Below are 17,514 nucleotides of genomic sequence, written 5' to 3' on the forward strand. Positions count from 1 at the left end.
TAAAATTATTAATTACATTTAGTGTAGTTTATACATGTTTACATGTACAGGCAGTTTAGTTTACTAAAATAAGTTGACGTTGTCTCTATCACTAATAAAAAAAAACAGAAACTGTAGTCCCCCCCCCCCAAAAAAAAAAAAAAAACAAACAACAACAACAACAACAACTAGGCCTACTGCAGATGGCTCGTCAATCATGTTTCTGTCCACTCAGCTGAGAGCGTTTGGCAGAGACCAGACCACCGACGTTAGGCCTGAAGTCGCGTGTAGTGGCCATGAGCAAGGTTGCTCTCAGATGCTCATCAGTCAGTCTTGATCGTAATGCTGTTCTGTTGATCTTTATTCTGAAGAAAATCTGTTCGCAAACGTATGTACTCCCAAACATCGCTAGAATTCTAAACTTCTCTCTGGGAAGAAACTGGTAGAAATCTGGAACGCCAACATCAGCGTATTTTTGCTTCAGGACAGTGTCACACTGCAGGTCCAATAGTTCAATCTGGACTTTCTCTAGAACGTTTTTCACGTCAAATGCGAACGGAGTGGTAACAAGGAAAAACTGTGGTTCTGAATGATTTGATGCGGTCAGACATCACGATAATCCTGTAGTTGTGAATTGAGATGTTGCATTGAGATGTTGCGTGATGTCAGTAAGAGAAGCAAGATCCGACAAAAACAGTGGGGCACTGAGCTGAGGTATGTCTCTGTTTTTCATTGCCATGAACAATGCTATATCCCGTCTAAATTCAAAAAATCTCTGCAGCTTTTTTCCACGACTCAACCATCTGACTTCCGTATGATACAGCAACTCTCCGTATTCCGTTTCTAAATCAGCTAGAAAAGACACAAACTGTCTGTGGTTGAGACTCCGTGCATGTATGAAGTTCACCATCTTCACAACATCCATCACGTTCTTCATTTGTTCTGCAAAAGGTCCCGCCAAGCTGAGCTGATTCCGTTTCGCTACCATTAATCCAACAACACTAACCTTCTCTGAACACATTGCTGGTGAACTTCCGTAGCCACTGAAACAAGTTTTTCCCACGGTAGCCCACACCTGTCAATACAAGCTTCCAGATCTTGAAACACATCGCGTCCAGTCGTCCTTTCATGGATAGTAAGTCCAATAGATCTTCAACAATGTTCAAGTTTTCGTCGACCCAACGAATGCATACGGCACAGTATGCGGTGTCTGTTACACCAGTAGACTCGTCCAGTGCAATGGAATATGCTACAAAGTCTTTTGCAGCGGCAATCAGTTGTTGTTGAACATTTGTCGCTGACTCGGTGATCCTGCTTGCCACTGTTTTCGCAGACAAACTTATGCCTTCGAAGAGCTTCTTTTTCTCGGGGCAGATAATTTCACACGCCTGTAGCATACACTCTTTTACAAACTGGCCTTCAGGGAATGGTCCTGATGCCTTTGCTATCTTCTCGCTAACAACAAAGCTTGCCTTCACAGAATCTTGACACATGTACCCCATCCCTCCCCATCTACCTCTCTTTCTCCTGTTTCGCTAGCCAAGCGGTCGGAGCAGTGGTATAATGGTGGCCAGATTCTAGCCGCTAGCGGCCAGCGGTTAGAATCAGGCCACCGTTTACCCAGCTTCTGCTGAAAGCCTAAGTGGTCGTTGAGCGACAGACGACAGTGACACCTCATTTACTGATTTGTGCAGTTGTAAATCATTTCACGGCTTATATGTGGTCATTGTAAATTTTATCTAATTTTTTAAAATTCTCGGACGTGGCCGTGGGCCACACAAAATAGTTTTGCTGGCCACACGTGGCCCGCGGGCCATCTGTTTGAGACCCCTGATCTATATCTTTTTCAATGACGAAATGTTCAAAATTGACCCTAAAAATCTGGCTTCAGTGACTTCATTTCCGGTTAGACTGTCTATATTAACAACGTTACTCTGTTACTTTACCGATATCTATTTTATAGATCTAGATCTAGAATCTAGTTTTAGTTTTATAGATTTTAGTAGATATACTAAACATACCTAGATCCAAGACTCTGGATTTAATTATGGCTAGTATCGAAGACTTGAAAACATACGAACTTCAGTTGCAACAGGTAATATTTGAATTCAAAACCAATAATCAATATGAATAATCTTCTCTCTAGTCTAGTCACTCTGACTCTAGGACTCTAGATCTAATAATCTAATTTCTTAATTACTCTAAGTCTCTAAACTAAACTTAAAACTAAACTTAACTTCTTAACTTAAGTCTAAACTGAGGGACTGAGCGGCATGATATTATCATATAGATCTAGATCTAAAACTAGATCTAAAGCTAGAGAAACTCAGAAAGTCTAGGACTAAAACTTCTCTGACTCTTATCACTGTGACTAGTCTAGTGTGACTATCATTATCATATTAATAATATCATATTATTATGATAATATCATGTCAATCATGACTATGACTATGTTTATGTTTTGTTTAGTTCTAAACTTAACTGTCTCTAAACTCTAATGACTACAAATGAAGTCTAATGAATCTAGATTTAAGATTAGTCTAGATTCTAAGATTGCTCTAGATCTAGATCTAAAAATTTAGTAAAATTAAAAATAAACTCATCTCATCATACTCATGATAGATAAGATACTAAGACTAAGTACTAAAGTCTAATACTAATACTAATAGTAATACACTTATTACACTTGCAGACACAGTTTAACAGTGGTAGAGAAACACACAACACTTGCAGTAATATTAGATTTAAGTAGATACACTCAATCATACTCAACGGATGATTTGATTCAAATGATTATTATGATAGTTATTGAGATCACATCATCATAGACATAGTCAATTATTTTCAATTAAGACAGTCATACTTGATACTATATAGAATCATTACTCACCCATACTAGACTATGTAGACGTAGTAGTAGTCTAGTATGAGTATGAATAATGACATAGTATGATACTAATCATTTACTAATGATAGACTCATGATAGAGTCATAGATTAGAATAGAAATAAAATATAGTCGAATTATAGATTACATGGATGCAAGATCGCCGGCTATAGCCGGCATGCCGGCAAAATCGAAGTTTAAAAAAAAGCTTGCCGGCAAACGCCAGTCCGACTGATTGCCGATTCAGTATCGGACTTTTTTTTTTTTTCACATTCACGTTTTGTACTTTCAAACTAAAACTTAATAAGTCGAATTCAAAGAAAGACAGGAAGTTACAATTCTTAAGTTACAGCGCATGCACTATTTCCGAACTTTCGCTTTGTATCAAAAACGTAAACAAAAGTTAGAAACAAATCCGTATGGCCCCGCCTGAGACGCCTAAGACTAAGTTAGATCTAGCAAGTAGATCTATTTATCTAGATCTAATTCTAATAAGTTTGATCTGCCGGCATAAAAATTGAAACCAGACCTAAAGGCTAGATCTAGTCTAGAGATCTAGATCTATTTCTACATTTTAAAATGATCTTAGAAGTTGAACGTATTTACCCGAAAATGCTAAATTACCGTACCGGATCATCGCCGTATTAATAATGATTAGTAACGATAGTTATAAAACTTATAGAGATCTATAATAATATAGATCTAGTCAATTCTTGTCTTGCCTTTTTTAAAATAAGTTTTTTATTATTAGATCTAGTCCTAGAATCTAGATTTAATTATATCCAGGCCCAGGAACTAGACCTAGTCAGGCTAGATCTAGATAATTGGAATAATTATCTAGCTAGAATCTTACAGTTACAATCTACCACTACATCTAGATGTAGCCTGACTAGGTCTAGTCCCTGGGCAGAAGCAGCATAGATCAAAAGTAGATCGTATCTATTAGTATTATTTTATAATCTATTATCAGATATAATATTCTACTAGTAAAGTCTAGATCTAATTAAATCTAGATTCTAGATCTAATAATAAAAAAAACTTATTTAAAAAAGGCAAGACTCTAGTCTAGATTTAGATTTTAGATCTAGTAATCTAGATCTAGTAGATGATTCTAGCTAGGGCTAGTAGGGCAGGGCTCACTTCTATGATCTAGCATTACTAGATTAGTGTATATAGATCTAACTTCAAGATCTGAAACTAAATCTAGAGTATATAATTTGGATTTAGGTCTAGTCTATACCTAAATCTAGAGAAAATCTAATATCTAGTAAAATCTAGTTAAATAGTAGCTCTAGTGACACTCTATTCCTAGACAAGTTAAAGTCTAGACTTAGACTCAGAGAATAGTGTATGTCTAGATCTGTAATACTTAATTAACTTAATACTTACTAGTTTCTTTATTAGACCTAGATATAGATAGATGTAAATTGATGGATCTACTTTGTTACTATTATCATAGAATTAAAATAACATCTTGACTAGATCTAGATATCTAGTTAATCTAGTATAAAAATCAGTCTAAGACTAAGTACTCTAAGCTACTATTAGTTAGAAGATCCAGTTAACTAGTTCTATATTTGGTAAGATCTACTGACTACTCTGTCAGCCAATAAATATTTAGATCTATTAGATCTTTTATTTGAAATAGAGTTAACTTTTAACATAGGTGCTACAAAGTTTGATTTATACTAATATAGTAGTAGTAGGTAGGCCTATCTATGTGCATATTATATAGAAAAAAAAATGAAATGTTTAAACATACATGTAGATTATAGTAATTTAAGTAAAAGCTTAGAATTTATAGTTTGTATTTAAAGACATATATATTTATATATATATATATAGCGGTAAATGTTTTATGTCGAGAAGTATAAGAGGCATCACGCTTGCAGGTTTTTTGGGATTGCCGACCCCCCCTTGCAGGCAAAACGGGGTTCTGTTGCTTGCATCCATGAGATTAGATCAATGACAGTATCAAATCATTTGTATGGGGATTAAATCTAGATTCTAGATCTATATTAACTATATATATTACTCTTAATATTTACTATAGTATGGATGTACTATATTATTCTAAATTATTAGATTAGAGATCTAGAATAGTCTAGATTTATATTCATATCATTTACAATGATCTAGTAGACTCTATAATTTATAATTATAGTATCTAATAGTAGAAGTACTAATATAATATTAGTATTGTTACCAGTAAATTTAAATTTAACTCTTGCATGGTGTGAGAAAAAATCATTTGTTTCTGAGATGAACTGTCTCAGACTGGTTATCATAAACAACACACCATTGTGCTGCCTCTGCTCCATGCACTACTGGAAATAAAAAAATATTGCTCGGCCATCTGTTGTATCTTTCAAATTAGGTAGTTTGTCAGAATAAAACGGAATAACTAAAATCTTCCCTTTTGTGAGAACAGCTGAAATTTAAACATCATGTTGTAAGAGAAATTAAATTGTGCTTACAACAAGGCTGAGCTTTACACTGATACTATAATCTGTTGTTTTCAGGATAGGGCAAAAAAAAAATAAAATTAAGCTGAAAAAACTCATACATATATATATAATATATACATTTAATGAGTGATTGTAATAAATGTAATTAAATGAAATATTTTTATCAAGGTGGAAGCTGCACTATTAACAGACCCAGAAAATGAAGAATTGCTAAAGCTGCAGAAAGATTTACAAGTGAGTATTTGGTAAAAAAAAAAAAAAAAAGACTTGCGCACGCACATCTCTATTAATTTTATCTACATTTCTTTTTCTTGATGACTAACAATATTACTGTTGGTGCTAGCTGGTTAGGTGGGATTATAGTTATCATTGCACTGTGACTATTTTGAATAGGAACTTAAACCAAATGCAAAATGGGCAATTAAACATTTTTTTTTTTTGGCTCTATCAGTTGACATTTGGGCTTGCAATGGCAATGGTTAATGTTAGAGCGAATATAGCCTTTATTTACAATAGCTATGTTTTTGGGCGTTTCATACTTAAATAGAAGCTAAAAAAAATTAGAATCTTTGTACTTAAGAAATTTTTGGAATAAAAAAGGGGGGGGGGCACTTAATTTCTAGTTTAATCATTGAGTCAAACTCTCAGTTGAACAATCCCAATTTAATTTCTGTTAGACTCTTGTATTCTAGATCATGCGTCTTCTACAGTGAGCATGATAAAAGAAGCCAAGGCAGGAAACATGTACTCTAGTCGATAGGCAATGCAGAGTAAGTATGGGTGTCTCTTACACTTGTTCCCAGCCAAAAGTTTTCCAATTAAAAAACAAAGGTGAGGTCCAGGTAGTATCATTCTTCTGCAAAAATTATTGATGCCCCTTGGTGAGCTTTTTGGTTATTAACTGTTTAATCAGCTCAGCAGCAAAAAGCTGGCTAGAAGAAGAAGAATATTGTTCAATCTATTTTTGAAACTCAGAATTAATATTTGATTCAATGTTAGCAGTCAAAAGAAAACATGAGCAGAGGATGATGGAACACATTGTTAGTTTAAAAAAAAAAGAATAAATTAGGATTTTTAGATGTAAAATTCTAAAACAAATTGACCTTTCAAATTTCTTTTGTACTATAATTTCCAGGGAACTTAATTCTCTGAGACTCTTTGAATCCCTTCTGCAAGATTTGTGAAATGTATCAATATGGAACAATATTCATAACTGTTCCAAAAAAAAAAGTAGTTACCTGCAAAATTTTGAGCTAAATTTTAATAATGAAATATTTTATTAGAATGATAGGCTTTTAAAAATGTAATATAATTGTAATGACAAGAGATATTTGATATATGTCATTTGCCATGGTTGTTGAAAGTGTTTTAGATTTACTTACTTATTTGGATCCTCCATGCCATGTAGCGTCTTTCCAAAAAGAATGATTTAAAAAAAAACTTTGAGTAAAATGTATGTCGAAATTTGTTCCATTTAAAATATTTTCAACAAATTTAATTTATATCCCTTCAATCAATTTTAAAAACCAAATTTTGAAAATGTATGTTTCTTTTTGATGAAATAAAACTAAGTACCATTGTTTCACATACTCTGTTCCTGCTATTAATATATGTATTTTTTTCATATAACATTAGTCCACTGATCCAGTTAGCAGGATAAGTGATTACTATAAGTACACTTGCTAATGTTTGTTTGATACTTATATCTTACAGGAAGTGATACTTCTCACTACTGAGCTCATCTCTGGACCGGCCAGTGCTGGCTCCTCATCACTGACATCCCCAGGTGCTGGTGGGCAAAAGTCTGGTGCTGAAGACACAGTCTCTTCAGGTGGAATAATTGAATGGAAAGTTGGCGACAAGTGCTTGGCCTTGTGGGAGGAGGACGGACAGTAAGATTTTTAAAACAGCTGTTATAGATATTACCTTCTGTTCTTTGAGGTGCACAGTGTCTGAAATAAAAAACCTCTAAATCATTGTGTACTGAACTCATTTAATAATAATAATAAGGCTAGTCTTCGAGGCCGAAGATTAGTGAGGAATGCAGTATTTCCAGTGTCTGCGCAGTCCCAGCTGTGACCTACATATTTTGCCACACCCAAGGCAAGCATAACCATAGTCCGCAGGTGGTTGCTTTAGATTTTTTTTTCGCCGTCTGCATTTGTCCTTTTGGTCTCAAATGTGTATCCTGCTGCCTTCGTGAGTGACCTCCGGCTGTCTTGTTCTGAGGCCGCATGCAACCAGGTGCTCTCTTCTTGTCAGCCAAGGAAAGTTGAATCCTAAGCTGGTCTTTGAAGCGTTTTCGTGGGGCGCCTCTGTTATGTTGACCACCTTTTAGCTCACCAAAAAAGACTGCCTTTGGCATACGTTCGTCTCCCATATGGGATACATGCCCTACCCAGCAAAACTGTCAAACAAAAGAAGTTCATTTAAAGCAATAGAAATATGAAATATAACCTAAGCAGACACCAACATGTTAACAGATTACTCAATATACTTGCAATAACTTTTTTCCTTTCCATTCACAGACTCCTTTTTTACTTGAACTAGCTTGGAAATCCACTGAATTAGACAAATAATTTTTTGAATCAAAATGTATACATCTTAGATACAGTCATTGTATATTTATACATTTTTCGCTCAATTTTTAAATTTATCCGTAAAAAATCAATTTTTTAAAGTAGTCTGTGTTGATATACAGTCTTTGGGTGGTAGCTCCACACAGCTAGTCCAATTTAACCATTGTAGTCGTAGTAGTCTCTAAATGCAGAACTTGAATGTAACTGGAACTTCTTTTGAGCAATATAACTTCATGAACAGTATGTGCACAGCTTTTAACTTGAATGTAAATGTATATAGAAGCACAAGGGGAATATGGTCTTGAACTGAGTAAAATTAAACTTGCTCTAAAAAATTCACATCTCATCTCTAGCCTCCACTATGACAGACATCCTCATGGTTAAATCAGAATCTATTGAGCTAATAGCAGACCTGCCTACCAAAAAAAGTCCAGAATGCGTAACGTGATCCTCTATTTTGTCACACACATATATATTATATATATTATATATATATATATATATATATATATATATATATATATATATATATATATATATATATATATATATATATATATATATACTATAAAGTAGAATGTGAGGTGTATGTATGTTACTTATAGACATCAAAACCGCTTGACCAATCTTGATAAAACTTGGCAGGAATGTTTCTTGGGTACCAACTTAGACCTTAGTGTATGTATTGTAGCCCTAAAACAAACTTAAGAACCTAAAAAAAATAATTTTTTATGGATCTAGGCCATGTCTACAATGTTGACGTGAGAAAAGATCGAAAGGATTTAGACCTAGATCTAATTTTAAGAAATACACTTTGCGCAGATAGTTTTTTACTTTGACACATAAAAATACAAAAGAAGATTCATTGATTTCATTATATAATAAAAGTAACCTTCAATTTTGTGTTTCAAAAGCTTTTTTTACATAAATTAGTTCTTTATATCTGTGACTACAGATTTCCTGACAAACATTCTTTCATTAGACAATACCGTAATGAATCGCGTACTAAAAATTAATTCGTTTAATTGTTTACTTTATAATCCCATCCCTAGATCTAAAACTCTAATTCAGCTCTAAGATAATAAAACTTCTCTTCGCACAGATAGTTTTATACATTAACACATGAACATACTAATTATAGTCCATTCATTTCATATTTTGATCAAATAAACATTCAAATTTGGTTTTCTAAAGCATTTTTAAGAGACTACATTCGTTTACGAAAGCTGCCAAGCCGAGTTGAGATAGGCCTAGATCTATATTCATTCATGAATCCCGTACTAAAAATTATTTCGTTTAATTGTTCACTTTATAATCCCATTCATTTAACAAAGCTATCGCTCTTTTCGTTTTTAATAGATATGAATGTATCGGCTTCGGGTAAACCAATTTTCGCAAAACTAATTTTATTTTCGTAGCAAAAGAAAAAAAACTTGAAAGGATCATTAGCTAACTTTAACATACATCTAAATCCAATCCACTAGATTAGTAAACACAAACTTAGACCCGCAGGCCGCGGGTAATGTCAGGCTAGTATATATATATATATATATATATAATATTAGATGTCATGATTAGATCTACAATCTAAATCTAGATCAATAGAGATGATATCTAGACTAGATCTGGATCTATGTCTATATAATGAATATAATCTACTCTAGATCTGGGCTCAAAAGTGTTACCGATGCAGTGGATCCGCTAGATCCAAACTTTTGTAGGCCTACCTTCATACTTGATCTATTCTATACTAAGACTAAGAATCTAGTCTAGATCTAGACTAGATGGTAGTAGATGTTATCGATCTAGATCTAGTCAATCTAAATTCTAAATCATGCTATAACTAGATTGTAGGGTAATGTAGAGAATCATAACGTAATGACTAGCTAGACTCGAGCTAGATCTATTCCTGTATAACAAGTTATCTAGATTCTAGATCTAGATCTAGAATCCAGATCTAGACTAGATATCTACAATGTCACTCAATGTGTTTTGAATCGATAGCTCTTCGATTTTTTTTGTATACAAATGAATACGAGAATCAGGAATGCACCAACATAATTAATTTCTACTCATGAACTTACACAAAAAAAAGTCACGTTGGTGAATCAGCTAACTGACGGTACCAACCTGGTACCAGGCCGCCACTCCCTCACTCTCGCGTTCTTCATTTCTAGACATCTAATTGCTATTAAGTACCAATCAACGTATAGATCTGGGCACATTGTGTTCACCCCACCTTTTCTGTTTCGCCCCTCTCCCCACAGGTGGGCTTAGCGTGACCTCCGTGACCGCTTGTAAGCTAGTCTAGAGAGGAGAAAAAAAAAGCATACGAAATGCGTTATGCGGCGGGTTAAATGCATATTTGCGTACTGGCGGTCATTTTTGGGAGATTTTGCGTAACGAATACGCATTTTGCGTAACGGTAGGCAGGTCTGTAATAGAAAGAAATTATCCATTTTAGTTTTACTCATGATTACATCAGAAACATGCACACAAGCCTCAGAGCAGTTGGTTCATGTTGATTAGACTACCACCTTATCCTACTTAAGAAAAACAAAATATTTTAAAAATAATCCACAACATCATTAGAATGATTAATATCTATCTATCACCTAAGTATTTGGGCCATTATTAAATGTCCAATTATTAATCAGATCTCTTTAACCCTTTTCGCTCTATACAGGAGTCTCTAATTTTAGACTGTTATATTTCCCACTGAATTGCAATTATTGCTTGTTTTATCTTGTACTAGCTCTGACCTCAGAGAGTGATCATAAAGTGTTACTTTTGGTATTTTCAGCACAATATATTCGAATGAGTTTTAATTTTTGTGTGTGTCTAGACTATAAAAAAAGGAAGACTAATGTTAAGGAATATAACTAAGAGACTTTTACAGTAGAATACTTTATCTGTTATTTGTACTTTAATATTATAACACCTTCCTCAGACACTATGAGGCTTTAATAGAAGAAGTTTTGGGAGATGGTACTTGTACTGTTACATTTACAGGATGGAACAACAGTGCTATATGTCCCGTGAGTATTCTTAGGGATATTATTATTTATGTTTATAAAATTGCCAAGCTTTATTGGTAATGAATTTTTTCTTTTGATTGATTAACTAAAAAAAAAAGGAAGAACTAAAATTAGAAAAGGTAATCACATATAGTTAAATAAAACAAAGTAGCAGTTGTATAATACCACAGAAAAAATATTAGAAACATATATGTAACAAAAATAACATTATTAGCATTATTCTGTTTTGTGTCTCCCCTTAACATAAATTTATTTTGCTTGTCATTTTACTCCATCACAATAAATGTTACATAATAACATATCAATAAAAAATTCACAAATTATAATATGGTTACAATTTTGAGGAACAAAATAACCCCCCAAAAATATTTTATTTGTTCTGCTATTTCACATTTGCAGCATTCTGTTCTGCTGAGTCAAAATTGTGACCCAAATCAATATGCTTCGCCAACCAATATTTTTATTGTTTAAAAATACAATAGGAAAAAAATAAATGTAATTTTTAAAAGGGTTTTCATTTTTCTCCTGCTGTGGGTGTGCTGCTAAGCAATAATCCTTTTATTTATTTAATTGCCATTGATAATCATACCTAAACCACCTGTCTTTGAAATTGTTTCTTGTACTTTTATTTCCAAGAATGGGAAAAATTTCTGAAGGATTGATTATATGGGCATATTTAAATGCATCAGTCCCTAAAAGTATTATGACCCTGTAGTGCTTTTTGTGAAATAAGAATCAAGATCTTTATTTTAGATTTATGCTGTTGGTAGATTTGGATTTGTGTTGAGTAAATTCAGATCTTGCTTTGGCTTTGTGACTAGATTGACTTTGATATATAGAATTTAGTGTTAATGTACAGGGAGCTTCTTGAAATTTAATGAGATGTTAGTATTATTAGCTCATCTGCTAAACTTGGCAAAGCAATTAATGACTATAATCACTGCTTTTATGTTATTCATAATTTAACATACAACTAAGATCTAGCTGAAAATAACATTTACAGTGTATTTGAATGTCTGTAATCTCATTCATTCAAGTAAGAATAAATGTCAAGTACAAGACTCTTGATAGTAATCTGATAAATCCATGTAATTAACGTATACTCTAGTACATATATTTTTTTGAATGTAGGTAGGCTTAAATTGTAACAGCATGCGAAAGTCTAAATGTTTTGTATAGATCTGTTAAATCAGTAATTGTTTTCTTTTTTTGTTTATTGTTTATTTTATACCCTTGAAAACCTAAGAGAATATCTTATTGCATCATACACAGAATTGTCTTGATATATATGATTCAGTTCTTTGTAAATCTGATGTTTTCTGCAATCTGACATATGTGTGTGTTTGTGTATGTATATATATATATATATATATATATATATATATATATATATATATATATATATATATATATATATATATATATATTGTTAAGGCTTTCGCTCGGTGTTAATTCTATGAAATATAACTAGTGTAGATCTACGTCTGACTGGAAGTAATGCTGAACTCAAGCTACTTCAGTAACACCGGCGAAAGGCCGAAACAATTAAATATGTAGTCGACGCTGATGTTGTTCTACAAATATATTTAATCATCAAGAAGGGAATCGTCCGATGTCAGCTATGTCCGTAAATCCGTATATCTATTCTACTGCTCTCCACGAAGCGTCTTCTTTGTAATGTCACTTAGAGTGTTCTTGTTTTTTAACCAACTTTATGTCATCGTCGCTAAGTAAAACTTTACCCTATTCCCGAAACAAATAACTAATTCCTAATCATGTCATAACAATATATATATATATATATATATATATATATATATATGTATATATATATATATATATATATATATATATATATATATATATATATATATATATATATATATATATATATATATATATATATATATATATATATATATATATATATATATATCATATGTACAATATAAAGGCAGTGAAATAGGAGCACCTAGATCTATAAGTCAAGCATAGAACATGAATATGCCATGTACATGTGTTACTCGTTAGGGAAAAAGCTTATTTGAATATGAGCCCCATCATTGTGGGTTTTAGTAGAAGGCTTGTAATAATATATTTCTTAACTTTTTTTTGTGTGTCTCACTCTTGAACCTGTTACAGCTGATAAATACCATGTCAATACACACTAATAGTTCAAAATACTTCAAAACCATCAGATGACTTTTTCAATGGGACATTTATATCAGTTAATATATTTTGTGTGTGTTTGTATATAACCATACACACATAGTGGAAACATCTATAACTCCCAATGTCTGTTCTGTTTCCAGGTATCGCAACTGAAGGCTGTAGATCATGGAGTGAAGAGAGGAGCCAAAGGGGGAGGAGGAGTAGATGCTAAAAAGTCAAAGTAAAAATTTTAACATTATTTAAAGCTGTTTGCATTGTAAAGGGGATAGGGGGGAGTTTTGTTTTTGTTAAAGTATGACTTTATCAAGTTTTTTTATTTAAGTATAAGACTTTTATCAAGTTTTTTTTTTTTACACTATTGTTTAGGAAAGATTTGATAGCAGAGCAGAGAGAATACAAAAGGAAAAAATCCCTCAAGAAAGCCCAGAGAATGCAGCAGTTGGAACTTGAGCATGAAACAGACAAGAACAAATGGTTAGACTTTAATCATAAGGTATAAAACTTTGCTGCTTTCATGTTTATAATTATTATTTTATATGCCTAATATGTAACTTGTGTCTTACAAGGTATGGTTTGTATAAATGCATATTTGAATTCTAAAACACTTTAAATCGCTGCATTGTGACTGAGGTATCTGAAATAGCAATTTTATGTTAGTTTTAAAACTACATAGGTATCTCTCCTAAATGTAACTTCAAATCCTGGTGAAACGATTTACTCAGATACTTGGAAATATGAAATGACTAGCAGTACTAAGGCTGTACAGCCTAAGATGTAAATGAGAAAAATGATTTGAATACAGAAAAGGAAAGAATAACAGAACTTTCTATATGACACTCCACATGCTCAAAGAATCTACAAAACTAGGTAGTGTGGGGTTGTCTAACAAGATCTGATTTATGAATTTTGACCATATAATATTTACATAAGATTTTTACCAAATTATTAAATTTTTACTACCTTTACTATTGTAACTGTGAATAGACCTTGTTTTTAATGATTTAACTGTATAGAATTTAGCCCTTGTTATTTAAAGGGGGAGTGATCCTTAAAGGATTATGGGCAAGACATGGCCTAAATTGTGCCGATGTGCCTAAACTCAAAAGTCAAACTCAAACTAGGTAGTGTTGTATGCAAATGGTAACTAGAACTGAAGTAAAAATTATCAAAGACTGAATCTGTTTATTCTTGAAATTGTAAAAATTAATATTATATTTTCTAAAAACTCCTGTTCAGACATTTTCCAAGACATCAAAAGGCAAAGTAAAGAAGAGTATATTTGCAACCCCAGACACAGTTTCAGGCAAAGTTGGAGTGGGCACTTGTGGATCTGGAGGAAAACCCATGACATCCTATCAGCACCAGGAAAAATGGAAAAAATAATCTTGCTTTTTTTTAAGTGGTACAGAATGAACATGATGAGAGAAATACAAGCTATTTCAAAAGATAGAAAGGATAAATGATATATCACTAGCTTGTATAGATTAGTATGTCTGACATGGTGCATCAGGGGATGTCTGCCATAAGTTTCTTGGGCTGGAAATTTGTTGCGAAATCTGAAAGCATTTTACGACAGGTTAAAGCCATTGTAAATGAACTGTTAACTATAATAATTCATTATCAGTCTCATCATGCTAATACATGTTTGTATAGTTTGTTTTTCTATCTTTCAAACCAAACTCGTCTTATTCCAGATTTTATTGGATCTAAACTACTCGTTTAATGTTTACTTTTGTTTTGTTTTGTGTGTCTTATCTTATATGTCGCTTAACTTTTGTCATAGGGGTACTGTCACAGTTCCCATAATCATATCCCACCACTTTTCCTGGTCAGCTGCTTTTTTTAAAATCATATTGTATTTCATATCAGGTTATGGCCTTTTTGAATTGAGGATAAATAGATAAGAATGGAATGAGGATTCTGAGGATAAGAAAAAAAAAAGAAAGAGATGGTACAGATTCATTCCACTTTAAAAAAAAAAAAGAATTCTTTTGATCCTCACTTGAATGAATTACAGGTGTGTAGCAGACAACAAAAAATAAACCCAAGAACAACTTCAATTACTTCAACACAAGGGATAGAAATGTATAATTCTGTTACTAGTTTCAATAGCTTAAAATCCTTCTAAAATTATGTTCTTTCTCTGTTTCTCAATTTTGCTGCTGATGAATGTTACAGTTAAGCATTACACCCATCTCAGTTTTGCGTTAAATATTTTTTTAATGTTTTCTTTTTCAATTATTGCATAAGTTGTTCGCTCAGTAAACATCACCTGACATACAGCTCCTGTCCTCTTCCAAAAAATGTTTTCTTGGTGTAACTAATACATTTTTTTATCCATCTCCTTCAAGTTCTTTTTTAAAGTTTGTAAAACTTTTTGTGAGTAGACAGATTATTAAATAGCACTCACTACTAACTTGAACTAGCATTTTAAACACCATAACAAATTGCATTTAAAAAAAATGTTAACATTTCTAAGTTTTTTTTGTGTTTTTTTTTTTAATGTCTTAAGCTTATAGTCTATCAAAGTACATTATGCTGTTACATCAAACACATCTCTGGGTTACTGTGACAAAAATACATTTCAAACCTTAAAAACATGAGAGAGGAAGAAAATGGATCATAATGGAGGTGTGGAGAAAATGAGAAGAGGAGGGTACAGTCATTGTTATGGATTGAGATAGGATTTTTAAATGCTTTGGTATGTCAGGAGCAAAGGCCTAGGCTTTACAAACAGAATGGCAAGAGTAAGGGCTAGACATTGAACCTTCTTAAATTTTCTTCTGAAAAGGATGGGCTAGTGGAGTGAAAATAAACTACAGCTAAACGCATTCATACAAGCTTATTTCTTGAAGCAATACTAAATTATTTTTTTTTAATTTTCAAAGTGTTCATTCAAGTTGTTAATTTCAATGCATGTTTTGTTTTTAATAATTTAATTTTTATCTAGGCATTTTTGATATCACTGTCATTTCAATGTGCATGAATGAAGCTTGTATTGAAGAGAATTGCTGTTTAGACTGGAAGACTGAATGTTTTCAGAGAAGAATGTTGTCTGATTACAATTGGTTATGTTGCTTTGTTATCCTTTGTTAGTGTCACTGTTAAAGAGTGAAAGAGGAAACAAGTGAGTTGTTTTTTTTTTTTTACTTTTCCATACATACATTATTAATGTGGTTTTAAATGAACTTTGTCTTGTTCTTTTTGGAACAAAGGTTTTGACTGAACCTTGTATAGATTAGGATTGCTTATTTTGAGTGAAAGTTTTTGACAAATATGTTGTGTCGGGTAACAATTTATTATGAATGTCTTAAAATTTTTTTCATTTGATTGCTTCAGAGTTAATGTGTGTGTGTTTTTTGTTTTAAAGTTAAAGGTGGCATAGCGAACATAACTAGGGACCTTCCCATCTAATATACATATTTTATTGAATAATAAGAAATATAATACAAATAATAATAATAAAACAGGTTTTACCGGTCCCTATTAATATTTTTCTTTTAATACAAATCTGTCTACAAATTATTCTAGTTCCTTTGTAAATAAGTCTAAAAATATAATTTGAAAAAAAAAACAAAACTAGATGAAGATGGCATTTAAAAATGCCCTCTCTCCCTCCTCGCTATGCCACTAACTTGTACATACATGCATTCAATGAAATGTTGTGGTTTTATTTAATTAAAAAAAATGATCTTAAAGAGTTTTATTTGTACTCTCAGCGTCAGCTCAAGGTAATAGAGAAATACTTCAAAGTAACATTTTGACAGTAGACCATTTCCCATTCTACACTAGTTTTTTTTTTCTTCTGCATTAGACAGACACTAACTCATCATTGCACTTGAATATCCACTGTTGAAAAACATTTGTTGTCATTGACTTTCTGTTCTACTTGATAGTCTGATTGACATACTTTTGTTTTAAGCTAATCTAGTATGACTTGCATAGGTGTCTGTAGTTTTACTTCATTTTTGCCGACCAAAAAATAAAACATTGAAATCACAGTTTCCTGCTTTTTAGTAAAGTAATTAAAATAAAAAAAAACTTAATTAATGAAATTTTAAGACCTACCTGATCAAAATCTATTTAAATTAGTTTGCCATTGTAACTCTCATGTAACAGCTCTATAATAGAAATTAAATTATTATTAATACTAATCTTGAAATACAGATGCTTAGAGGCTAATCTATTTTTACAATTCTTCTCGGCTTGCAAATTCTTCATTGGAAAAAAACAAGAACATGTGTGGACTCGAAAATGACTAATGATTTCCCCTAAAATTTGACAGTTTATGTATATCTTTGGGAAAAGAATTATTAAATATATATATATAAACTCTTTTTAACCCAGCTCTTAGAATATTATGATAAATTTGAAAGATACAACAGAATCTTT

General features: G+C 32.3%; 1 protein-coding gene across 1 annotated transcript; it reads left to right on the plus strand.

The window, feature by feature from the left end:
- The first annotated feature begins 1,869 nt into the window (after window positions 1–1,869).
- LOC106068645 (survival of motor neuron-related-splicing factor 30-like) lies at window positions 1,870–17,123 on the plus strand. The gene is made up of 7 exons (XM_013228090.2): window positions 1,870–2,074; window positions 5,502–5,567; window positions 7,047–7,225; window positions 10,863–10,950; window positions 13,263–13,342; window positions 13,489–13,615; window positions 14,359–17,123. Exons 1-7 carry the CDS (start codon window positions 2,027–2,029, stop codon window positions 14,503–14,505), a joined length of 735 nt encoding a protein of 244 aa, XP_013083544.1. The 5' UTR covers window positions 1,870–2,026; the 3' UTR covers window positions 14,506–17,123.
- Window positions 17,124–17,514: the final 391 nt, after the last annotated feature.

This window comes from Biomphalaria glabrata, chromosome 17 (genome assembly GCF_947242115.1).
Source record: "Biomphalaria glabrata chromosome 17, xgBioGlab47.1, whole genome shotgun sequence".
Lineage (NCBI taxonomy): Eukaryota > Metazoa > Mollusca > Gastropoda > Planorbidae > Biomphalaria > Biomphalaria glabrata.